Consider the following 25,769-nt stretch of genomic DNA (forward strand, 5'->3'; position numbering starts at 1 on the left):
TCCCCTATCCGGGAACGGGTGATGGGCTTTTTTTTCCGCTGTGGCGCCCTGGCAAGCTGAGTGGTTGGTTGGTCGATGAAAATCTCAGATTCGGCCTGGGAATTTGGTATATCCTCTCTCTCTCAGTCTCTCTACGTGTGTGTGGTGTCTGGGGGGTTATAAAAACTGGGTGTCCTGAAAGGCTTAGCTCTGCACTTGCTTGCACCCAAGTGTTTGGATTTTGCAGCTGCTCCCCTGATCCGGTTCAGATAGGCTCTTCCTTGACAGGCTCACCATGTCTGCCTTCGTGGGAAAATACGCAGGTTCTTGCTTGCTCTCTGCTCCCTGCTTCAAATTCCCTTTTTTTGTCCCATGCCTATGCAAGTTGGTTGTTTGGGATATATGCCTCCGGTTCGCATTGCGGTGGATTATTTAAAAATTGCAACTTTTCGTTTATATTTGTATGATATATGTCGAAATGTTGATTTTATTACTCCATACTTCTTAATCGAAGATAAACAGATAATTTGGTAGAGTTGTATGTACTGTTAATATGAGTGATAACGTGGCATGCACGTACGTGTATGGCTGGCAGATGAGCTGATCAAGACGGCCAAGTACATCGCGACGCCGGGGAAGGGCATCCTCGCCGCCGACGAGTCGACGGGCACCATCGGCAAGCGGCTGGCCAGCATCAACGTGGAGAACGTGGAGCCCAACCGCCAGGCGCTCCGGGAGCTCCTCTTCACGGCGCCCGGCGCGCTGCAGTACCTCTCCGGCGTCATCCTCTTCGAGGAGACGCTGTACCAGAGCACGGCCAGCGGCACGCCGTTCGTGGACGTGCTCAAGGCCGGCGGCGTCGTCCCCGGGATCAAGGTGGACAAGGGCACCGTGGAGATCGCCGGCACCAACGGCGAGACCACCACCCAGGGCCTCGACTCCCTGGGCGCCCGCTGCGCCAAGTACTACGAGGCCGGCGCCCGCTTCGCCAAGTGGCGCGCCGTGCTCAAGATCGGCGCCGCCGGCGAGCCGTCCGAGCTCGCCGTCAAGCAGAACGCCGAGGGCCTCGCCCGGTACGCGCTCATCTGCCAGGAGAACGGCCTCGTCCCCATCGTCGAGCCCGAGATCCTTACCGACGGCGGCCACGACATCAAGACCTGCGCCGCCGTCACCGAGCGCGTCCTCGCCGCCGTCTACAAGTCTCTCAACGACCACAAGGTCCTCCTCGAGGGCACCCTCCTCAAGCCCAACATGGTCACCCCCGGCTCCGACAGCCCCAAGGCTAGTCCATCGTCTCAACCATTTTCTTTCATCATCGACTCATCGTCAGAGTTACATGCATCGACCAGTTCAACTAAAAAGCTTAAGCTCTGTGCAGGTTGGGGCGGAGGTGATAGGGGAGTACACCGTGGCGGCGCTGCGGCGCACGGTGCCGCCGGCGGTGCCCGGGATAGTGTTCCTCTCCGGCGGGCAGAGCGAGGAGGAGGCGTCGCAGAACCTGAACGCCATGAACAAGCTGGCGGTGCTCAAGCCATGGACGCTCACCTTCTCCTTCGGCCGCGCGCTGCAGCAGAGCACCATCAAGAAGTGGGCTGGCAAGAAGGAGAACGTCGCCACCGCGCAGGCCGCCTTCCTCGCCCGGTGCAAGGCCAACTCCGAGGCCACGCTCGGCAAGTACGGCGGCGCCGCCGGCGACGCCGCCACGTCCGAGAGCCTGTACGTCAAGGGCTACACCTACTAGATCATCCGTCGATCACCGGTGGCGCCTCACTGCGGCTGTGCCCATGACACTAGTAGGGTCTCCGTCCAATCCGCGCTGTCCGCGTGGGCGGCGTGGATTGCTCGGAGATTCGTGCGGATATACATGTTGTTCCTTTGTGCTGTATACTCAAATTCTCTGCTCCCCCTCCCCCCTAGCTCTTATGTTTTTAACAAACAAAAAATGTGTCTAAAATTGTGTTGATCTCTTTGCAATTATTTTGCAATGCACACTAATATTAGTACTGCTGATAAGTCATGACTGGTTCCTGAATTTTCTTCCTTTTTTAATTCAAGTTCATTTCATGGAAAATGAGAGCACTGAGAAATAAAAGTATGTCCCTAAATAAATACTGTTCGACGCCGTTAACTTTTTTTATATATGTTTAACTATTTATCTTATTCAAAATTTTTTAATATGCAAAAAATATATTTAACAATAAATGAAATTATATAAAAATAATTAATAATTATGTAAATTTTTTGAATAAGACGAATAGTTGAATATGTATAAAAAATCAACGGTGTTAAACATTTAGTGACGGAGCACGGAGGGAATAATTAATTGTTTGAGAGATCAGCTCAACAATGCTAATAGGTCAACACACCGCATACGTGCTTGTTTACTGTTCCATCCTGAAAATTTTGCAGCTGTTCACCTTATTTAGCATGGGAAAGAAAGGAGAATGTATAGTTCATAAACTAATTACTGTACATTATTCAGTGTACCTTTTCTCACATAATGACTATCTGCCTAAACACTTCCCATTGCAATAAGAATACTAAGCCACCAATTACAGGATCAAAAGAACAGTACAATTTAGGCTGGTTCTAAACATTTTGCACAGGGGTTTCTATAGGATCACCATGATATTCTGTAGGCTTCAAAAGCTTCAGGATATTATTTTCTTATTTCTATCAGTACAGCCTGATCCTTGTGGTTATATGCTGCTGGCACATAGGGCAGCGCACCAAATTCTTACCACATTCGTAGCAGGTCTGCAAATCATTTAATCATGTAAGTTTTCCATTTAGAACAAGAGATTTTGTAGAAATACTTGAGTGTAGTAAGGGGAAAATTTTCTGCACCTGATGTCCACATCCAAAAGCAAGATCCTTCGATTTATCCATACAAATAGCACACAACTGCAACCACAGAGAAAGCTACATTTAGTTTTCAGTCCAGTAAGATTCCCATTGTTCAGAACTAATTCTGATAGTATACAAAAAGCTTTTAACGTTCGGAGCTCTTCCATGGGCCACTGGAAGGCATAATATTTTTTTCATAAAGAGCATCCATGAATCAAATATAAGCCAAACAAACACAAGCAAGGTGGTGAGAAAGGGAAGTTTTGAAGCAATGCAGATGCGATTACACCTGTATCAATTAGACTCATAAAATGCCACAGTAATAACAAAAAAAAGGTTTCAACAGTTTGCTGGTGGTATATAGCTTACGAGAGCTTTATTTATTTCAACTTTTGGATATATGATATGATGAAAATAATCTAAATATAAACAAAAAATACTTACGAGTCTTCCTTCTAAAGAACTTTCTGTAGCGTAAGTAGTGTCAGGAGCACTTGTAGCTACAGGCTGTCTCTGTTTGAAGCTGTCAGATTGCTGAAAACCACTTGTTTGTGGGCCAAAGCTACTAGATCGTGAATAAACACCGGAACGTTGGTCAAAGCTAGTAGATCTCGAATAAGCAGTTCTCATAGGTGGTGGCAGAGGAATTCTTGGCTGTATCCTTTGCCGACGGCTGAAATAAAAGAAAAAAATGAAGAAAATGTTCAAATGGATACGATTGCTGAGAGGAAATTTGACCCAGTTTAGTGCTGGAAAAACATGGATTACCCTAGAAGTTGGAGATCAAGTGTTGCCTTGTACTGTGTTGGGATTTCCATCAAGGCTGACAATGCAAATTCTGCCTCCTTCCTGTCAGCTGCTATGCTCTTTGACATAATGTCCGTGAAATTCACAAACTGCACAAGTGTAAACATTCTTTAATGTCTCTATTACTGTGAAACCCACAAAAAATAAGCTAACAACTGGAACTTAGATGTATAAAAGTCACCTGGAAATTGTCAAATGAGCGAGCTGGTATATTGTCATCGAACTGATGCATCATGTCCCATGGCCCATCACCAACCCCAACAAGAACAATAGATAAGGGGAATTGGCTGGAAATATTTAGAAGGAAATGTTAACATGTCTTTACTTGATTTATGACATTTGATTTTGGGCAGAACATAATGATATTAATTAAGGGCCTCAATCAGATGGAGTACCTAGCTTTTACTATAGCATCAATTGTATCACGCTCCTGTGGGCTTAATTGCCCAGACTGTGTATCAACACTTCGAGTAACCTGTTAGCATAAGTTTTAGCCACAGTAAAAATAGGATATAAAAACAAAAAATATTCAACTAGAGTATAGAGAAGAGTTGTTCTAAGCACAATTAGAGAGACAAGAAATAAAGAAAAGGGACAAAACAAGAGAGAATGGTGACAGACCTGTCCATCAGCTATTATCAGAAGAACATGATACTGACCACCAGTGCTGTCTACAATCCCAATTGCCGTCTCAATTATTGGAGCAAATGATGTTGGTCCTGTTGCAATTTTAGCATGCATTATTTTTCTGAGTTTTGCTGTTACATAATAAATTTGCAATCTTATAGCTAGCTAAATTTAAGATTCTACTTTGAAACTAAAGGAAGAATAAACATCACTATTAATCAATTACTTAAACGAACCAGCTAATCGAAGAGTTGGAACAATTTCTCTGTATCTTTCTAACGCTTCTTCAAATCCATTGCATGGTCGGTTCTCTGGATAAAAGCTGAATACCTCCTGATCATGAGTTGATGCTGCCAGAAGACAAAGGAAGCATTACATAAGCATTGTTCTTTAAATACGCTACTGAAAACACACTAATTGATCAAAAGGAAAAATTGCAAGGATGAAATTACCATCACCAAATCCAAAGCAAGGAATCAAATTATCTTCATCAAAAACTGAAAGTGTCCTTCCAATAATAGATATTGCTTGCTCATATGGATTTGGGGTGTTTCCAATATCATGCAGACATCGGCGATTGAAGGAAAGTTTACCTAACAAAACAAAGCTCAGAAAGTTAAATGAGAGTGCTATGATCTGATAATGATATAGCATGACTGTAGGATATGCAAGCAGCAAGAGAGGCATCCTTTCTACATGAAAAATGGCCTTATTGGGAAGTCCCCTTTTCTTTAGATATATTTCTTTACTTTATATGGTGTTGCATGGCAAAAGAGTTGCATATTGCCTTTTTTTTTGTAAAGTTACTGCATCAGGATCTCTCCTTATATCAAAAGATAGATGGTCCACATAAACTTCAGATGCAGAAAAATAACCAGCTTATCAGAGATTTACAACAAACAATCAAGAGAAGTTGATATGTCATTTGCATCACAGGCAACTAAGGTTGAAAAGGATGTTTGTAGTAATAATAGGCAAATCAAGTTGTATTGCACCAGAGCACAACAAAGCAAATACAAAGAAATAGAATTATGGACCAAAAGTCAAAACAGGAAGTTGTCTGCTAACCTGTCCATTCATTGCTCTTTGTAAAATCAATACCTACAATAAGATTTGAAGATTCAAGACCTGCCTGTGCCAAAGCTTCAGTCACCTGTAACAGTATATAACCATGAAAATGAAAAGGTGTACTTCCAGTCTCAAGAGTACATAACCATGAAAATGAAAAGGTGTACTTCCAGTCTCAAGTTCATTATAGTTGTAGGGAAGAGATTGTTCAAGACTATAGTATCCTCTGTGGAGGATTATGGAAGGAAGCACAACCAACGAACAATCATAAATTGAATACAGTGACAAGCAAAAATTCAACATCACATAAATATTACATTTATCTTTTGTAGGTGAAGCAACAGGAAATGGCATGCTTGTCGCTACACATTTAGGTGCCTCACTGTTATAGTCTCAAAACTCAAAAGACATACTAATCTGATTGAAGATGGCAAACCATTAACTGAAAATGCACCGGAAAGTAAATAGCAGTTGGATATCATATAAATCCTTTAAAGAAACCATATTCCAAGACAGGGATTCCAACATACAAAAGATCAATGCTACAATCAAAGAAAGTTTCATTGAGTGTTATCATACCATCGAAAGACCATGCTGACAATATGATGGTTTAGGAGCAAAAGAATATCTTTACAAACTATGATGCCATACTTCTCATATTTCTAACTGATAGGATCACAACAACTGCCTTTGCAGTTGATGATAACATGTACTACCTCCGTCCAAAAAAATAAGGATTTTTGGCTATGTACCTAGACAGAGGTATAAGTACGTGCACATGTGCATAGTAAAAGAATACTTATATTTGTAGACAGAAGTAGTACCATCAAAAGTTCATGGAATTCAGAAAATAACATTGCAGACGGCTTATCATTCATCATATACCATAAATTTGTTTGCTAATGTAATATACAGTGGTTTCCATACGAGAATAAAGCTCTAGTTTGGAACGCCCCTGGAAATTATCCTAGAAAGATACCTTAATCAAACATTTCCCTATACCATATAATAAAAGATGAATGGTACTGATGGTCTGATGTCATATTGCCATTCAACTAAGCTAATTGATAGCACATAGTCCACAACAAGAAAATTCAGTGGAGAACAAGGTCATGTCATCGATACATACTTGATTCAGAGAGCGGTAGTCATCACCAATCCTCGAGTACTTCCTTTGCAACCTGGCATGCGTTTCTGGCTGCACATAGTTATCCGTAGAAGGGGCATATCTTGCACTGTGACTGGAGGATGTATTTGCAGGGTATGCAGGGTATCTCGAGTTATTATATCCCGAAGACGAATTCCCATAATCATAAGAAGAAGAATAGTTATATGAAGGCTTGGAGTCCTTTGCCCCCATTTCTCAATTCAGCTGCACTCCTGATAAAGGGAACAACAAAAAAGGATCAGTACTTCTACAGACTAAATTGGACACAAAGCAGAGACTTTTCTGACACATCTAAAGAAATCAAACCGTTAGCTCTTGTAGAACTGATGATGTAAGCTTTTGAGGGGGAAAAAAAATCCTAATTGGGGATAGGGTGCTTTACTGTCCATAACAGGTCAAATTCCCACCAAGAACAATCTAACACCCCACATTTCCCTCTCGCGAACAATTTGTAAAATTAACAAGCGAAACAAGCCAATCCCCACGAAAGCATCGAACATATCGAAGGGCGTCCAAGAACACCAGAAAATGCGACCTACCAAACATATCAAATACCTAGCGGAAAAAAAACTACGAAATACAGGAATACTTCATCGGATACGATCGAATCACCTTGTAAATGCACGAAGAACCCGCCTTTCTCGCGCACACTCACCAAGAAACAAGAACCCGAGACCCAGAACGGGGAGAGACGAGCGAGAGAGAGGAGGCAAAAGATAGGTTCTTGGTGCGAGAGCGGAGCCAAGAAACCCCAAACACAAGAGAGCAATTCCACCGGGAGACAGCACGAAAATCCCCCAAAACAAATCCACCACCCCACACACGGGCTCTCACCCCTCTGCTGCGCTACGCGGCACGCGCCTCCGCTCCACGACGACGGAGGAGGCCGAGGAAGACGACGACGACGAACGGGCACCGGAGACCGCCAAGCCAAGATATATGTATACAATGGATTGCGATGCTGCCAGTCTATGTGCCCCCCAACCAATCAATCACTCACTCAACCAACACGAATACAATACTCACAACTTCACAGTTACAATTGGAAAATCTCGAAGATAATAAAAAGGGAGGCGACGCTCGCTCAGGTCAAGTCAATCTCTCTCTTCTTCATACTGTAGTGTACTGCTTCTCAAGGCAAACTAGTAGTAATGGTTTCTTGTGCGATGCGGTTCTCTGCTCTGACCACCACCATGGACAGCGACAGGGGAAGCTTCGAACGTGGGGAGGAAGGATCACTGATGACTGGATCATCGTTCATCAGTAGGTGCGAGTGTGTGACAAAGATACTTCTGCTAATGAATTGTGGTGTGCTGGATTGCTGGCATGATTATCCACCCACTCGGGAAAAAGTCAGACGGTGGTGAGGAGCAACTGACCGGATTTGCTACTTGCACCCTGAAGCATTACACGTGCTGTTGCCATGGGTACCCATTTGGCCATCGGTATCAAAGAGTTTTAGTGCCTTGCAGAATTTTCTTGTTGTCCATATACAGATAAAACGTCTTGCAAGGTATAACTAGTCGTTAATACGTGCTTTGCATGTTTAATGTTATGACTTAATAATATTAAAATATAACCTTTTATGATTTAATATTCTAAAATTTGTAATTACTACTGTCTCTGTTTTAAAATATAATTATTTCTATATTATTTAATATAAACTAAGGATATGTTAGAATATTTTTTTACTCATCTCAGTGATCAATTTTTGAATTGACTATATATATTTATTGTCTAAGCATATGATTGACCATGAAATCATTGTGATGATTAAAATCATGAAAATTAGTACATAAATATTTATATTATGGTATAAAATTTGAATCCTAAATCTGCTTCTATTATGAAATTATTCTCCGTTTGTAGTATTTGTTATAGTTACCCATGGTTTAATAAGTCTGTTGTTTCAAAATTAATAAATATTGAATTGCATTTAGTATGCAATGTTAAATTTCAATCTATAATTATGATAATGCCATTGGTCTAATCTTTGTATTAACATGAGTTCTTAGGAAGTGTTTAAAACTAGTAGGTGTAGATATCAGCATCAGAAAAACATACCATACATATCCGCATACTGGCATCATACTATCATCTAACTCATGCTAAAAATACATTTGCACGTGCATAAGGTCTGTTAGTAAACCCTAGTAGATGGATGGATCATACATATACCCGTCACTATGACCGCATCATTGGTGCTTCTCCGACGTTACTTAGTTTTGTTTAATTAGATAGAGAGCTAGACCAAAGGGTAGTTTTAGTGGTGGTGAGCCGTGTGTACATATCTCTTTCTTATTCCGTAGTTAATATGATAAACTTGTCTAATTTCTCTTTAGCACGCCCATCATTTGCCTTCTGGGTAAAAAAGTCAACCGATGTATTTGTAAATAAAAAATAATGTATAAATAAAACTTTTATATATTTGTTCTTTCGATCTAAAAGCAAATGCTGAAAAATAAATTTTGATAAAAAAATTCACAAAATCAACTTCAAATTTAAGTTTAAAAATTTAAATTTTGACACGTAAGCAAAAGCGAAAAGATGAGACCCATGGGAAAACGAGAAAAGGAGGGTTTCGTACTACATAAGTAAGCTATTGGTGAGGCACCAGCTTTATAAAATCATTGATGCAGTTTAGTAAGATCAATCATCTAGAGAAAAATTAAGTCTAGAGTGGGATGTCTATGGAAATCAAATTTTTTGTAGGGGAACACTGCAACTGTACGTGAAAATAAATTTCTACATGAGGGCATATTAAGACCATATATATATATATATTTTGCTAATGCCGTCGATGCCATGCAGTGACCGCTCTTGTCACCGCCTGATGCCGCCGATGGTGGTAGAGGAGGAGGAGAGGTCATCGATGTTGCCGCTCTTGTCACTCTTGTTGTCGATGCTCTTATCACCTCTCAGAAGTTGTTGATGTTGGTGGAGAAGGAGGAGCTTAGGAGCAGTATGGGTCGCTGAATGCCGTGCGATGGCCGCTTCTTTCGCCGATCGAGGCCATTGATTGTGGTGGTGGAGGAGGAATGGTTATTAGGGGTTGTTTAGTTCGTAAAAATTTTTGCAAAAACATCACGTTAAAACTTTAAACACACATTTCAAGTATTAAACGTAGTCTAATTACAAAACAAATTTCAGATTTTGTCTGAAAACCGTGAGATGAATATTTTGAGTCTAATTAATCCATCATTAACGCATGTTGGTTACTGTAGCACTTATGGCTAATCACGTCCTAATTAGACTCAAAAGATTCATATCACTATTTCCTCCATAACTATATAATTAGTTTTAATGTTTTTTATATATTTAATGGTTTATTTGATGTTTTTTGGAAAAAAATTTGGGAACTAAACGGGGCTTTGCCTTAGTGTCGAATCATGTTGCGAGGTTGTCAACTCCTATCGTTCCAGGCCAAGAAGAAATAGGGAAGATGGGAAAGACAAAAGAGGATTTGACAGGAGAGAGAAAAATGAACTTAGAGAAGAATTTCTTTTTTGAAAAACCGATAGAAGGACTATTGATTATATTTCATTAAGGAGTAAAAACTATAGAGAGGTTAAAAAAGAGAAAAAAACTCATGGCCGAAGTAATTACCAACACTCTACAACACAAACCAAGACAATGACGTAGCCCAAAGTGAGGCGATGTGGTTTAGTTTGGTTGCGGTGACATCGAGACTCTGATTTGCCGATACCCAATTAGGTGGTTTTTACTCACAACTGTTCTTTTACAAGCAACCATCTTTGCAAACTTGCCTATAAAAATCCTGATATTTTTTCTAAACGGGCCTTTTACTAGTCCACCTACTGTAATCGACTTTTATATGCTACCCGTATTCGTTCTCTGAGACTGGGCCCATTGCAAAAAGGCCCTCCCATGGTCCGTCTAGAACCTAAGAGGGTGTTTATCTGAGATGACTAATTCTGCAGAAAAATGCTTATGTCAGATCATGTGACGTACTGAGTTGCGTAAACTTGAGCTTTAGACTGAACACAGAATGACAAGGATGGGGGTGATTAGGTTTGCAGTTACATGATTATTATATGACACGTCTTAAGTTGACCAGAAACAACAAATATACTACTGTCCTGATGTGGGAACACTAGTAGCGCTGTTTCAAAGTCGTGTTTTTCCACTTATACTGCTGTCAAGTTCAGTTTTCTATGCCACGTGAAATTATTAGAGCACGAAGATAGAATTAGATATGATCTATTAATCAATATATATACTCTATATACCTATAACATATATAAAAGTAGAATCATGTATAGTCTCTTAGTCAATATACCAACCTTTACTTTTTATCCTCTCTCATACAATAGAATTTTCTTCGATAAATAATAAAAGCTGAGCCGTTGTCGTACTTATCAAGTTAGCAACAACATTTTTCTGTCCTTCCTTCTCTCTTCTCAATGTTATTATTATATTTGTCTATATAATAATATAGAGGGTCAGCTAAAATAAATATTTTGTATGTTCCCTTAAACTTAATTTATTGGAATAGTTCGATATGGCAAGAACCAGCCAGTGAAAAAGTTTATGTTCGGATCGGTGGCCCCGCACGAGCACAACAATGGCCTGGTAGCAGGCAGTGCCGTGTTGGCTCATACTCCTCCGTTTCATACGTAAGATTTTCTAGTCTTATCTAAATTTATCAATGGATAAATGTATATAGTTTATATATATATTTAGATTCATTAATATTAATATGAAGTTAGAGAAGACTGGAAAATCATATTATATGGGAAAAATAGGTGAGCTGGCTAGTCTGTGCTCGTGGTTGGGCCATGAAGGTTATCTCTGGACTATGGATCGGTTGTGTTTTGATACTATGGCTTAACTGTGCTCGTGGTTGGGCCATAAAGGTTATCTCTGGACTCTGGATTGGTTGTGTTCTAATACTATGGCTTAACTACGTACTACTGTGATACTTCCATCAACGAGATAAAAGTTATGTGAAATCTACTCTTTCTCGATTGATTGATCAAATTAACCAAACCCTCGGTTAGCTGGAGAAACAACTATAAACTGAAGATTAAATTAATTAGATTGAGATAGGAGAGACTGAGATTTGTGGGGTTTATTATGTGGCATGATTATCATAGCACAGTCGGTGTGTTTTATAATGTCATAGGACACAAAATAAGATCTATTAGGAAATGAAGTTTTTTGCGCATATTCATAAAGTGATCCCATATAATAATAGCAGTGACACCAATAAACTTTTTATGCTGGCTTTTGCCAAAACCATTCAGTCTATAGTTAGTATCATTGCAATATTGCTTAATAACACGTGGGTCTCACATGACATTAAACACACATATAAGTGAGTAGTCCTCTGCAGCCCTGCAGAGGATCTGAATCCTCCGGTCTATGTTATGCCATTTTGCTGCATCCCATCATCAGCTTCTACTCATTTGTAGGCGATGTTATATCGTACGCCTTAGTACACCTTCTGCTTTTGCTCTACTTATCAGCGTTATTTTGCCGGTTTTAAATGACCAGTTGTCAAGCAGCGCACATTGTGTCCAATCAAAATCCTATTTATAAAGAAAAAGAGAACCGATAGTATTAAGAAATTTTATCTGCATCTGATTTAGAAACCATCATTCTTTTTTGCCGACACCTTCCCATGCATGAATCGGCTTCCTAAACTTTCATCCAACACTTTAGCAAACTATCGGCTTCACTTATAGAATCTTCGTTGCAAATGGATCAACTTTTGTTTTTTTTACCATATCTCTTCAATAGCCAAAACACTAACAATTATTAAAATTCTACCGTCAACACTAATAAAATAATAAAATTTATTGATCAATATATATTATTTGTATGTAATATTTAGATTAATTATTATTCATAATTTTATATTAATCTAACCAATGCTAAAATTATTATATTATAAAACAAAGATGGTAGTTTATAACACCTTAATTTATTTATACTACTGTAGAAAGGGAGCCGCTAACAAATTTGAGACAACAACTTGACAGAAAATCCCCGGTGAGTTGGCATTGTCCACTAGTTTGTTACTTCTGATCGTGGCCGTCTTTGGCGATTGATCCCGCGGGCAGTTGATTTCCAGTATCAGGTGACGACAGGCCTTCGTCGTCGCTGAGCTCCGACGCGGTGCCATCTTCGTCGTCGTCGAGCTCCGCGATGGTAGCAGCAGGCGCGGCGACGGGCGGCGTGTCCGGTGGGCTGTCGTCGTCGGAGTGAGAGGTGGTGAGCACGGTGGCCTTGAACTCCAACCAGTCGTCGATGGCCTTCCTAGCCATCTCCCTGGCCAGCATGCGGTTCTCCTCCAGCACGGCGCACCTCCGGAACGCGGCCTGCAGCTCGGTCAAGCTCTGGTTGAGCAGACGCCACTCCGCCGCCGCCTGATGATCGCCGGAGGTGTGGCCCTCGAGCCGTCGTCCATGGCGTTAATTCTTTCTCCCGTACGTGTACGTCTGTGATCTGTCTGGTGTAGCAACGTATCTATTGCTCCACCCAGGCAGCTGGCCCACAATTTGTAGGCGGAGGCGATGCCCGATCAGCTCCGATCGTCAGACGTACCGACTCAAATCTTGCATGCGACTCCGACTTCAAGCTGAAAATTACTACGTACGTACCGAGACACATATCAGGCGCGTTCGAGAGAGCACGTCCGGTCTAGCTAATATACGTGCATCTCTTTTTTCACACGCACGCTTCCTAAAACTGCGAAACTGCGACGTGTCTTTTGCTAAAAATGTTTATATAAAAATTACTTTAAAAATCGGATTAAAACTAGCTAATACTTAATTAATTATTGTTGTTTTGCGTGCGCCATTAATTCCAACCCAAACCCTCCGCATGAACACGCCCATCTACCCGTTGACGCAGATGTGATAGCACGGGCTTGATTCCACCGCGAGCCATTTTAGCAGTAAGCAATTATGGAAAAACAAACAATTCATGTCTATTTATAAATTATCTGGTTTCCCCAAAATCTGAGTCCCACGAGAGCGTGTACAAAAGATAGAACCGGGTATTGTTTCTTCGGTAATACAACAAAATATTTTTTATTATAATCTTTTCTTTTTTATTCACTCCTATGCAATATAATTTCTTAATAAATGTTAAGAGCCAACTCCGAGACATTGTCATGTATAACATCATATTTTTTTTCTCTTCTACTCTCTATTTTCCATATATCATCGTATTTACTTACGCGACGACAGAAAGAGTCAGTTCATAATAGGGTTGGTATATGTCCTCGTTAAGACTCAATGGTACAATAATCATCCTTCTAGGAACACTTCAAGAGCACACTACACACAATCAGGGGTCGAGAGCGGAATTGGGACTGGGGCAGTTAGGGCCCAAGCCCCACTCGTGTGGACCGGTTAACAGAGGAGGAATCAATATATATTTCTCAAAATTTTAGATTTAGCTCGCATGCTCACAACCCAACTTCAGGCAGGCCGCATATTTCTCCTCAGCCCAATAGCCCATCAGCAGCCCAAAATAACAAAACCCTAGATCTCCGCCCCAGTGCTCTCGCACTCAGCAATTCTCTCTCTCGGGCGGTGGTCACGGGGGCTAGGGAGGAACGGGCGGCGTGCGCGGGTCCGAGCGGCGGGCGAGGGGCGATGGGCGGTGATCAGTGGGATTGACAAGGCAGGCAGGTGGTGGCACGCTGCCGACGGGAGGCTGGTGGGTGCGTGGCAGCCGGCAGGAGCGACGGGAGGTTGACGGGCGCGCGACGGCAGCCGACAGCCAGCGGGAGCGGCGGGAGGTTGGCGTGCGTGCGACGACAGGCGGCGGCCGGCGGGAAGCTAGCGGGCGCACAGCAGCCGGTGGGAGGCTAGCGGGCGCGCGGCGGCTACAGGTCAGCGGGTGCGCAGCGGTAGGTGGCGGACAGTGGGATTGACGCGGAGAGTGCTTAGCGGAGCTATGGAGGCACCGGCCATCGGGCTTCCTTTCCCCTTTCTTGATTTGATTACCAAGAACAAGAAGAACTAGTTAGTTTTTTCTTTCATTCCCTTTCTCACAAGTCACAATACTTTTTGTTAGTATTTGATTACTAGTTAGAACTTGGTTTGAATTGTAGATGAAGTGAAATATATCAATTAAATCTTTCTAACGAGTATAATCCTCAAATGAGTCCAATCCAACCTAAGTAAATACATAAACATATACTTTTAGCCTTCAATTTGAGCCTTCTCAACTACTAATTGTGTTTCCTTAAGCTACTTTCATCTCATAACCTTGTTTCTTGTTATAGACAGATTGATCTATCCATTAGTTAATTATTCAGATGAATTGGTCTTAATTTTGCCCACTGCAACCGCAACCATGAGCCTTCTCGGCTATTAATGTCATTAGAATATTCTAATATTTTTCTGTACCATGGATAGTTTTAAATTGATTTTACCATAATTGTATAGTATTTTGATGCGTGGGGGCATGGCATGGGGTGGCTTGAAGAGATCCTGGTTCCGCCACTGCACACAATATATCCTCTTCAACCATACGATGCCGAAAACCTTATGATGCTGAAAACCTCGCCGCGCTAGTCTTCCGCCTCGCCACGCTGCTCTGCATCTGGGTGCTCGGCTCTCGCCTCCCTAGCACCCCGCCTTCCTCGCCGACCCGGTCACGTCCGCCATTGAAGGTCGTCGCCGCCGTTGCTGTTGTGGGTGGCGCTCCTCGCTGCCACATGGACGCTGGTCCTCCGCCTCGCCGCCATCTACAGGAAGAGGGAGAGAAAGAATCTGACACGTGGGGTCCTGTTGCCATAGACTTGGAATAGAGAGATGGATGGAGAGACCGTTGGAGTAAAACGAATTTGACTTGACAAATGAAATGGAGAGTGACCGGATAGACATTGGGAGAGTTAAATTTAGAGATGTTGTTGAAGATGCTCTAAAGCCAGCTGTTCTTCTCGCAAACATCAAATTCATCGTTCAGATTTTAATTAGTTGAGTTCTTGATTTGGTGTGTTGTTGAGTAGCATGTGTGTTCAGAAAGGAATAAAGGATCCATGATAGAACTTATAGCATAAACCTCCCTATCCATTCGCACAATAATTCAGGTTTCGTCCCTATCTTACACTAAAGTAGGAATGAAAATGGATCATAAACAGACGAAAACCACTTTTATCGTTTCCATTTCTATATTATTTTTTGGAACCAAAACCGGAAACCTCAAATACAAAAATGGAATCGGATAATATCAAAAACGATAACGGATTGAATATGAAACGGACCGAATACAATACCGAAATTTTAATGAAATATAAAAATACCTTAAAATGAGTATGCAAAACTTTTCTAAAACAACATATCGACTTCTCAACGTAATCAAGACTCGAGGGGAAGCAATCAAACAAGTGATTTTATTTTTGTGCTATCGACTCTACACTCAGCTAGTGTGACATATGAGTCATGAGGCACAGAAACGGAAGAGATACAGAGAAGGGGAACACAGCGCAAAGCAAGTCGCTTGAGGTACGACAGCTGGGGGTGGTCGGCCAGAGGAAGCTGGACTGCTGGAGGCGGCGCCGGGAGCTGGCGGTGTTGTGGGCCAGCAGTCAGAGGGAGCTGGAGGTGGCCCTGGGGAGGCGTAGCATCGTGGCTGGGCTGGAGGCACCGTCGATGGCCGACGCTAGCGTCAGGGGCCAGGCTAGAGGCGACATCGGTGGCCGGCTCTGCTGTCGGAGGTCGGCCCGAGCATGAGGCGGTGATGGGGACCGGTGCCTAGGGGGCAGGTGTCACGTATGTACAGAAATTTCTCACGCGAATTTCTGAACTTCATTATATATTAAAATCGCTGTCTTGGACCAACCAGGGTAAAAAAAAATAATATTGATTACATAACCATCGTTCTTACAAACAATTGAAAATAACAATGATTCTAACGAGAAATGCAGCGGAATAGATAACGTAGACTACCTTCAGCGTGTATGGCTCCAGTCCACATGCAATGCTTCGATGACGGAACAGCTCACTCCTGAGAGTCACCTCCATCGGATTCAACTTCTAACTCTAAAGAGGGAAATTGAGTAAGGCTGAATATAAATTATCGTACTCAACAAGCAGCACGGAAAAGATGGTAATAAATGATGCAAAGGATCAACAAGGATAGGCTATAGTTAGTTGCAGTAAAGCAGCATTTAATAAATAATAGAGTTTAAACTGAATGAAGGTTATTAAGTAAATAAATAAATAAATAAATAAATAAATAACAGTTGTAAAATACCACATCACTGTCCAATGTTACACCACGCTGCGACAGGCTCAACCACTACTCAATGCTACACCACGTTGCAGTAGTCCCAAGTGAAAGCCAGTTTACCCAAGTCATTAAAAGGTTCAACTAATCACAGTGAAGCTGGTAGCTCGCCCATAACCGTGGGCACGGCTATTCGAATAGATTTACTCTGATTAGAGGTGTACTACTGTACCCACAAGACATAGTCCCACTACACTTGAACGTGCGCTATACCATCATGGCATACCGCAAAGGGAACTATGATAGGACCCATCGCATAACCCTCCCTATTCAATCGCACCACACTTCAGTTTCGCCCTCTCCTTTACACCAAGTCAGGCAGCCCCCTCTTGTACCTAGGTGAATCCGGAAGCAGCATATGCCATCATTACACCACCACTCCCATTCATACTCCATCACGCTCACCCTTACCTGGGTACGTCGAATAGTTCGTAGTTACACTCCAAATCCCACCGTTGCCCATTCTAGCTTGTGGTTAACACGGAAATAACTTCCAGGGTTTCCTGCGAACCAGTCCTTAATTGTCATGGGCGCGACTCTCAAAATCAAGCACCCACAACCCACCATTATCAATATTTTAGTTGGCATTAATCTGAATCGGGTAATGAATTATAATTAACAGCTATTGAGAACAACTAATGATTATTGTATGATCCCATGAGCTACTTGTTCTAAGCACGACTAAGCATTAACCTAGGCCTGACTCTACTCAAGTTACCCCTGGTATAACATGAATAACGATGGATAAACAACAACATAAATAATAGGTTACCCATGAAATAAATACAATAAATACTTTGAGTAAAATAATGCATGTTTGAATAAATAAAGTAGGGAAATTTGCAATAATGGGTTCAATATGATCAATATTAGTGCCACTTGCCTTGCTCTGGTCCTTGGGGTACTTCGGCGATGATCTCGAAATAAACCGACGCTTCGGTGGGGTCCGAATCTAAGCGACAAGCACAAAAATAAATAAACAGGCACAAACTCTACTGAAATAGCAAAAAAAGTGTTTTAATGGATTCTTAAAAATGTTATGAATTTAATGAAATTTGAATGAACTTAAACGGAGACCGGATGGATTAGTTATGAATTTTAGAAGTTTTTTGCGGTTTTTAGCTGAGTAGAAAAGTCCTAAATCATTTATTGCACAATTAAGGGAGGCGCTGACGTCAGCAAGGAGAGAGGGGGGCGGCTGACAGGTGGGGTCCAATTGTCGGTGGGAGAGGGAGGGGAAGGGGGATGACGGGTGGGACCCGTCGACCGGGAGAGAGAGGGAGGGAGGAGGAGGTGTGGCAGATGGGTGGGGAGGGAGGCGCTCGGCCGGCGGCGACCGACAGCGGCCAGCGACGGCGGTGGCGCCCACTGCAACGGCGTGCAGCGGCCGTGCTCGCACGAAGGGGGCGTCGATGCGGCAAGACAGCGATGGCGTGCGCACGCGGCCAAGTCGACGACGGCTTGTGGCGGCGGAAGGCGAGGACAGGCGTCGGCGGCAACGGTGGGAGGCGACCGACGATGACGCGGGTACCCGGCAGCGGCACTGGAGGGGAGAAAGATCGAGAGGGGGAAGGGAGGAGGCTCACCGGCGGCGTCGAGGGCGGGGGTGTGTCGGCGAGGCGGCGGGACACGTGATGACGGCCGGTGGCGAGGGTGGCGAGGCGCGGGCGGCGAGATTGGTTCGGCGGCGGTGGCTCGAGTTGGGGCGGTGACCGGTGGCGAAGGGGAAAAAGGTGGGCGACGACGCGAGGCGGCGGGGTATTTATGGCGCGGGGAGGCCGGCTAGGGCAGGGCGGCGGTTAGAGGCTGGTTCGGCCACGGGCGGAGAGGCGACGACAAAAGTGGCAACGGCGGCGGGGTGTCGTTCGGCCACGGCGGCGGCGGGCCGAGTCAGACCGGGAGTGAGGAGGGGAGGTGAGGCAGACTTGTGGCGGAGAAGGGAGGTGATGAGCCGGGCCGCACTCGGGTGGGCCGGCCCGAGGAAGGGAGGAGGCACGCGGGGAGGAGGAGGCAGGGGCGCTGGGCTGGCTCGACTCGGCCGGCCCCGGAGGAGGAAGGAGAAAAGAAAAGGAGAGGGGAAAAGAAAAAGGAAAAAGAGAAAAAAGGAAGAGGGGAAAAAAGGAGAAAAGGAAAGCCCTCACATTTTGCCGACTTTTAAATTAAATTTCTTTTTTGGGTAAAATTTTATACTCTGTAATTTGAGTTTAAATCACGTTAACGATTTGCGAACTTTTGATTCAAATAAATTAATTCATTTAGAGGGGTTTTTCCTGAGTTATTTAAGCCAATTATTATTTACCAATTTCTTTTACGATTTAAGGCATAGGGTTAAACCCCGGGTGTGACAGCAGGGGGCGGCACGTGATCTCACCGCGCCGAGGCTGGCAGAGGGAAGAGGGGATAGGAGGGGGCAACACTAGTCTGGAAGACGCCGGTGGCAGCCGACACTAGCACCGCCTGCACGCACGTCGGCACAGGCGGCAGCCGCCTCCACTCCGCTAGCCTGCACGCAGTACGCACGGGCAGCGCTAGCCAATGCACAACACAACTACTAGAGAGAGGTGGCTAGGGTTAGCTGACTCTAGTTTGGGCCGGCTTGGCTAATTGGGCCATTGGGCCAATTTCATTATTTCATATGTTGATACTGTACGGAATTTCAGAAATTTTTCTGGAAAGCTTCCGACCGATTCCGTGTTCTGATACTCTTACTGTATCTATTTCCGTTTCTGGAAAAATTTCGATTCCAATACCGTTTTCGAAAAAAATTCTGACCTATCGATTTCGTTTCCAAAAACAGGTTTGGATTTTGGAAAAATTCCGAATCATTTTCAACCCTGCACCAAGGTAGGCAGCCCCTCTCTTCTGCTAAGCGGAATTCGAAAGTAGCATAGGCCATCGAAGAGCCCATATGTCACGCCCCAAAGTCTTTCCTTACCCAGTCAAGCAAAATAAATTGTTAAAAATAATTCATTTAATTTAATCAGGAGGTAAACCCTATTTCAAATTATCTAAATAAATGGAAGTGGATGGTCTAAATATTTTAAAATATTTCGTAGGCGTCACAGTGCGCTAACAGGAGCTTAAGTGGAATTTCAATTCACAGAATAAATGAAATAATAATTAAAACACTGGAAAAATTAAAATTATCTTCTTTTCTTTTTTTTTCTCCCTCCTAATAATGGTTCGTTTCCGATTGCTTGACTCTCTCCTTTACTCTCACCGCTGGGCCAGCCCAAAGACACGACCTAGACAGTCGTCTGGAGTCTGCTCTGTATTCCCCTCTATCTCCGGGTCAACGACAGGAGTGGCCCAACCCTCGGACCGTCCTTAACCTCCAGCCACCGCCTCTGCGCCGGTGCCTTGCTCTTGTTAGCCCCATCATATCTCTTTATTTCTCACTTGATTTAGTAAACCTGGAGCCCTAACAAATACTACTTCACCGTCGCATCTCTCTTTCTCTCCAGAGCCCGGATCAAACTGCAGCAGATCAAGATGCCAGAGTTGTCTCCGTTGCGGGAGGTGTTGCTGAAGCATCCACTCCTTCTCAACAGTGAGTGTTGACACACAGTGTGGTCTTCGTGACAGCGAACGAGAAATAACTTGATTTTCCGCTCTCCATGCTCCGCCTGTTAAGTGCTCTATTTTGATTGCTTGGTTCGTTGCTTTTGCTCCTTGGCTTCTCCAACTACGCCCTAGCTCCAGAGTTGGACCATGACCATGCTCCCGCCGACTGTTTCCATTGTAGTGACTGACAACACTATGGATCCGGATCGTAGGACCCATGGCCATAATGAAGTAGCTGACAGGGGAGCATGGTCGCGAAGAGCAGAAAGAGTGAAGTAGTAGGTAGTCAAACTAGATTAGGACGAGGCGTTGATCCACATGATGAGGGTGGCGTGAAGCAATCCCCAAGCGACCGAGGGAGAGGGAAAGCAATAGTGATACCGTGAAGAGACAGACTCGATCGTTGGAGCCAGATCAACATGGGCATTTTTAGAGAGTTGGTTATTGAAGCATACTCCATGGATCAGTTGAGGAGTAGGAATTCGTCCCATTTGGGAGTAGTAGAAACACATTTGCTAGTTGATTAGTATGATCGTGATGTTGATTTCACTTATCAATTGTGATTATTATAATCCACATTTTCTAACAATAAATCAAAGTAGCTGGGAGGAGGAGGGAGGACTTAAAGTTGTTGTTCACTAAGTACAGTAAAGAGTAGTCCGCAATTCGACACCTTATACATCAGACCGTTGCTGGTCTACAAGAATCAGACAAACTGTAGGAAACTGGACTGATCATTCGGAGGTCAGCATTGCATGCCTGACTTGAGTACTAGGAGAGGCAGGAGATTGCGCTTTCTCGTGAGCTCAGTAAATTGGCCTATCTTGTGGATAACTACTATGATCAAATGTGTAAGTTATGTTCTGCCTTTATAATGATGTTTTCTCTATAGTCCGCTCTATTTCGCACGACCAGTTGTCAAGCAACGCACATAGCGTCTGATCAGAATCCTATCTATATAAAAAAAACTGATAGTATTAAGAAATTTCATCCGCATATAATTTAGAAACCAACATTCTTCTTTGCCGACACCTTCTCGTAGACAAATCAGCTTACCAAATTTTCATCCAACACTTTTGTGAATTATTGGTTCTGTTTATAGAATCTTCTTTGCTAACGGATCGACTACTGCTTTTACCATATCTCTTTAATAGCCAAAACAGTAACAACTATTAAAATTCTACATCAACATCAATAAAATAGTAAAATATATTAACCAATATATATATTATGTATATATATGTTTAGATTTAGTAATACTCATATGAATCTAACAAATACTAGCAATTATTACATTACAAAACGAAGGTGTTAGTTTAGAACAACTTATTTATACTATGACCATGTAGAAAGAGAGCAGCTAACAAATTTGAGACAACGACTTGAAAGAATGGATGGAGCTTCAGGAGGAACTAAGAAAACAGAGAGACCACCAACAATCTTCCAAACGAACAGAGCACTTGTTGAAAGCATGTAGCTTCTTTTTCTCATTTGCTTTAAACCAACAAGCTTCTTTCTCTCTATTTATAGGCATAACAAGCGACATACAAGGAGAAAACATGGTCTTGAACCTACTAGTACTAACTAGCTAAAGCTACTAGAAAAGACTACAAGTAGCTAGCTATGGCAGCCATACTGCTTGTTTTTACTTATTTAATTAATTATTTTACTTTGTTTATTCAAGATATTTTGAGTTACATTAGTATGTTCTAGAAATGATTCTCAACAATTTTTATACTCCTGATCGTGGCCGTCTTTGGCGATTGATCCTACGGGCGGTTGATCTCCAGTTGTAGGTGATGACAGGCCTTTATCGATACCGCCATCGTCGTCGCTGAGCTCCGACACGGTACCATCTAGGTCGTCGTCGTTGTCGATGATAGCAGCAGGTGCGGTGACGGGCGGCGTGTCCGGTGGGTCGTCGGAGTGAGAGGTTGTCACATCCCAAGTTTCTGTCCCAAGCCAAAATCAATAAAAATTGTTAAATAATAATTGGCTTAATTAACTCAGAAAAAAATCCCCTCTAAAAGAATTAATTTAATTAAATCGAAGTTCGCCGGAATATATTAAAATATCTTGGAAATAGTGAAAACATTAACTAGATTTAAAGTTGAATTTCAAAGTATAAAAGCTTGCTCCAAAAGTTACATTAAAAATTGGCAAAGTGAGGTTTTCCCTCTTTCTATTTTCCCCTCTTTTTTTTTCAGATTTGGGACGCAGCCCAAATATCCTCTCTCTTTCTTTCTTTCTTTCTTCTTTCCTCCGCCTCCTCGGGCCAGCCCATAGCCGCAGCTTGCCTCCCCTCCTCTCCCACGCGCCCTCGCACGCCTCCCTCTACTGGGCCGCCAGACCAGTCCACCACTCGAGCTGCACCGAGTCCGTGCCGCCTCCCCTCCCCTGAGTCATTGACGGGTGAGCCCCACCCGTCAGTCGCTCCTCTCCTTGCCCGACTCGGCCCCCTCGGTGCCGTCGTCTCTGTCGGCCGCCGCCGCCAATGACGCCCCAAACCAAGCCCGAATCTCCACCTTCCCTCTATTCCCTCCCTTGCCTAACTTGCAGCGCACTCCTTCCCTATTTAACCCTCTCTACCGCCCGCCGTTGCTATTTTTCCCACTGCCGCCGAACGCTGCCGCCCGAGTCCAGCACCCGAACCCGCGCACCGCGGTTGAACGTCGCCGCCGGTCGCCGTCACTTCATGTGTTGCATCCACGCCGATTCGTCGTCGCCCTACTCGGTCGCCGATGAGCAATCCCCTTCTCTTCCTCCCTCCTTTTCCTCTCTGTCGTCGTCGCCGGGTTGCCCACGTCGTCGCCATGCGTGAGTGTTGCCTGTTGTCTCCATCGCCTTCACCTCGCCACCGCCATGCCGCCGCCGCTTGCGCCCGAGCGCGTCCGCCAGATTCACTGTGATTAATCGAACCTTTGATAACTTGATTCATTGTGATTAATCGAACCTTTGATAACTTGATTAATCTGAATTGAGTTTGGGACTACTGTAACATGGTGTAACGTTGGGTAGTGGTTGGGCCTGTTGCAACATGGTGTAGCGTTGGATACTGATGTTGGTACTTTACAAGTATTTATTTACTTATGTATTTATTTATTTCACAATTATATTTAAATCTCTGTTTTTACTTATTGTTGCTTAGTGCAACTAACCCTAGCCTACCCTTAAGATCCCTCGCATTATTTATTACTCATTTTCCGTGCTGCTTGTTGAGGACGTGATTTGTACTCCGCCTTACGTAATTTTTCCTTTCAGAGGTAGAGTATGGTTCAAATGGAGGCGACTCTTATGAACGAAGCTATTCACCATCAAGGTGTTGTCTGTGTTCTGGAGCCGAGCTGTGTTGAAGCCCGTCGTCTTTATTTTGTTTCCGTCGCATTTCGTTAGACTTTAATCTATTTTAATGTTGTTTCTAAGAACGATGGTTATGTAATCAAACTTGTCTATTTGTGTATCCTGACTGGTTCTGAACAGGAATTTTAATACATAATAAAGTTCGAAATTAGTGTGAGGAAGGCATGACAACGGTGGTGAGCACGGTGGCCTTGAACTCCAACGAGTCGTCGATGGCCTTCCTAGCCATCTCCCTGGCCAGCATGCGGTTCTCCTCTAGCTCGGCGCACCTCTGGAACGCGGCTTACAGCTCGTGCAAGCCGTGCAGGTCGAGCAGACGCCACTCCGCCTGATAATCGCCGAGCCTGCCCGGAGGTGTGGCCCTCGTCGTCCATGGCGTTAATTCTTTCTCCCGTGTACGTCTGTGTGATCTGTCTGGTGTAGCGATGCATCGATCCATTGCTCCACCCAGGCGGCCGCCCCACAATTTGTAGGCGGAGGCGATGTCAGACTCTGATCGTCAGAAACGTACCCACTCGGATCTTGCACTTCAAGCTGAAAATTACTCCGTACGTACCGACTAAGCTAAAAATTACTCCGTATATACCGAGTCGGTTTCTAAACATATCGAGCACGCTTTCCGAACTAAAAAATAATACTCCCTCCATATTTTCCATATTTTCATGTATGACACCGTTGACTTTTAGAATCACGTTTAATCATTCGTCTTATTCAAAATTGATATCTAAATATGTAAAATTATAATGCATAATTAAAGTTTCTATAATAATAAATCATATTATAACAAAATAATTAATAATTATATAATTTTTTTGAATATGACGAATGGTCAAACTGGACCTAAAAGTCAACGGCGTCATATAAAAAATATAAAGTGAGTATGTCTTTTACTTAAAAATATTCAGGTAAAAGTTGCTTTAAAAAATCTCCATTTGTTAGTTTATAATGGGTAATACTTAATTAATTATATGCTAATGCTGTTTTTTATTTTGCATGCGTCATTAATCCCAATCTCAACCCCTCCTCGTGAATGCGCCCATCTACTCGTTGATGCAGATGTGATAGCACAGGGTTGATTCTATCGCAGGCCATTTTAGCGGTAAACAATTATGGAAAAAACAAACAATTCATGTCTATTTATAAATTATCCTGTTTCCCTAAAATCCAGGTGTTGTTTGTCACTAATACAACAAAATAATATTTTTTATTATGATCTTTTCTTTTTTATTCACTTCTATGCAATATAATTTCTTAATAAATATTAAGAGCCAACTTGAGACATTTTCGTGCACAACATCACATTTTGTTTCTTTTCTCCTCTCTATTTTCTCCATATCAACGTATTTATTTACGTAATGAGACAAAAAGTCAGTTGATAATCAGTTTTGTATATATCCTCGTTAAGACCCAATGGGTACAATCATCCTTATATGAACACACACCTCACGAGCACACTACACACAATAGCTCCTCTTCAACCTAAAAACTCACCGGCAGCCAAAGTCCCCCAGGCATCAAGAGAGATGGGAGAGCTGATACGCAGGTACATGGGTATTTCTTACATTTCATATGATTTCTCTCTTTTCTTCGAGACTTTAACTAGAAATTATTATTTTAATGATGTGGTGTCCACCAATAAATATCCAACTTTTTAAGAGTGTATTCCCCAAAAACCACTTCCTGCGATGTTCTACAGCTAAAATCACGAAGTTAGGATGTCCCGTAGAAAAATAGTCCAACAAAAAAATAGAAAGTATGCCGAACATCCTCCCATTGAATGGGATTGAGTATAAAGCAGTAACCATTATCCTCCAATTCATCCGCTTCCTCCCACCGTTGATCCACCTACATTCTATGCTTTGCGGTTGTTGCTTCGCTCGCTCTATCATATGATTTTCGATGATACTGATAAGGTTTCAAGTGATAGTTATAACATTTTAAGTGATACTTGTGCAACATCAGGCAATACCCCATGTCATAGGTATTAAAAACATAGATGTGTCGAGTGATACCTATCATATCGATATCGGGTGATACAAATTAAGGTTTCAGGTGATACCCCTATGGTTTTAGGTGA

General features: G+C 43.0%; 2 protein-coding genes across 4 annotated transcripts; one reads left to right on the plus strand and one right to left on the minus strand.

Moving 5' to 3' along the window:
- Window positions 1-21: 21 nt before the first annotated feature.
- On the plus strand, window positions 22-1,992 carry LOC102717904 (fructose-bisphosphate aldolase 5, cytosolic). Its single transcript, XM_040525570.1, has 4 exons — window positions 22-106; window positions 211-302; window positions 575-1,260; window positions 1,358-1,992. The coding sequence occupies exons 2-4, from the start codon at window positions 275-277 to the stop codon at window positions 1,718-1,720; spliced, it is 1,077 nt and encodes a 358-aa protein (XP_040381504.1). The 5' UTR covers window positions 22-106; window positions 211-274; the 3' UTR covers window positions 1,721-1,992.
- A 337-nt stretch (window positions 1,993-2,329) lies between these two features.
- On the minus strand, window positions 2,330-7,774 carry LOC102718183 (E3 ubiquitin-protein ligase RGLG2). Of its 3 annotated transcripts, none has more exons than XM_006656172.3 (12): window positions 7,523-7,774; window positions 6,458-6,708; window positions 5,329-5,413; window positions 4,713-4,853; window positions 4,497-4,610; window positions 4,255-4,352; window positions 4,029-4,108; window positions 3,815-3,920; window positions 3,595-3,722; window positions 3,271-3,499; window positions 2,827-2,883; window positions 2,330-2,736 (listed from the first exon to the last, which is right to left on the minus strand). In XM_006656172.3, exons 2-12 carry the CDS (start codon window positions 6,686-6,688, stop codon window positions 2,656-2,658), a joined length of 1,350 nt encoding a protein of 449 aa, XP_006656235.1. In that variant the 5' UTR covers window positions 6,689-6,708; window positions 7,523-7,774; the 3' UTR covers window positions 2,330-2,655. The 3 variants fall into 3 exon arrangements, with proteins under 3 accessions (XP_006656235.1, XP_006656234.1, XP_006656233.1); XM_006656171.3 differs by having other exon boundaries at window positions 7,331-7,774; XM_006656170.3 differs by having other exon boundaries at window positions 7,109-7,774.
- Between the last annotated feature and the right edge of the window lie 17,995 nt (window positions 7,775-25,769).

The sequence above is a fragment of the Oryza brachyantha genome, chromosome 6 (genome assembly GCF_000231095.2).
Source record: "Oryza brachyantha chromosome 6, ObraRS2, whole genome shotgun sequence".
Taxonomy (NCBI): Eukaryota; Viridiplantae; Streptophyta; class Magnoliopsida; order Poales; family Poaceae; genus Oryza; species Oryza brachyantha.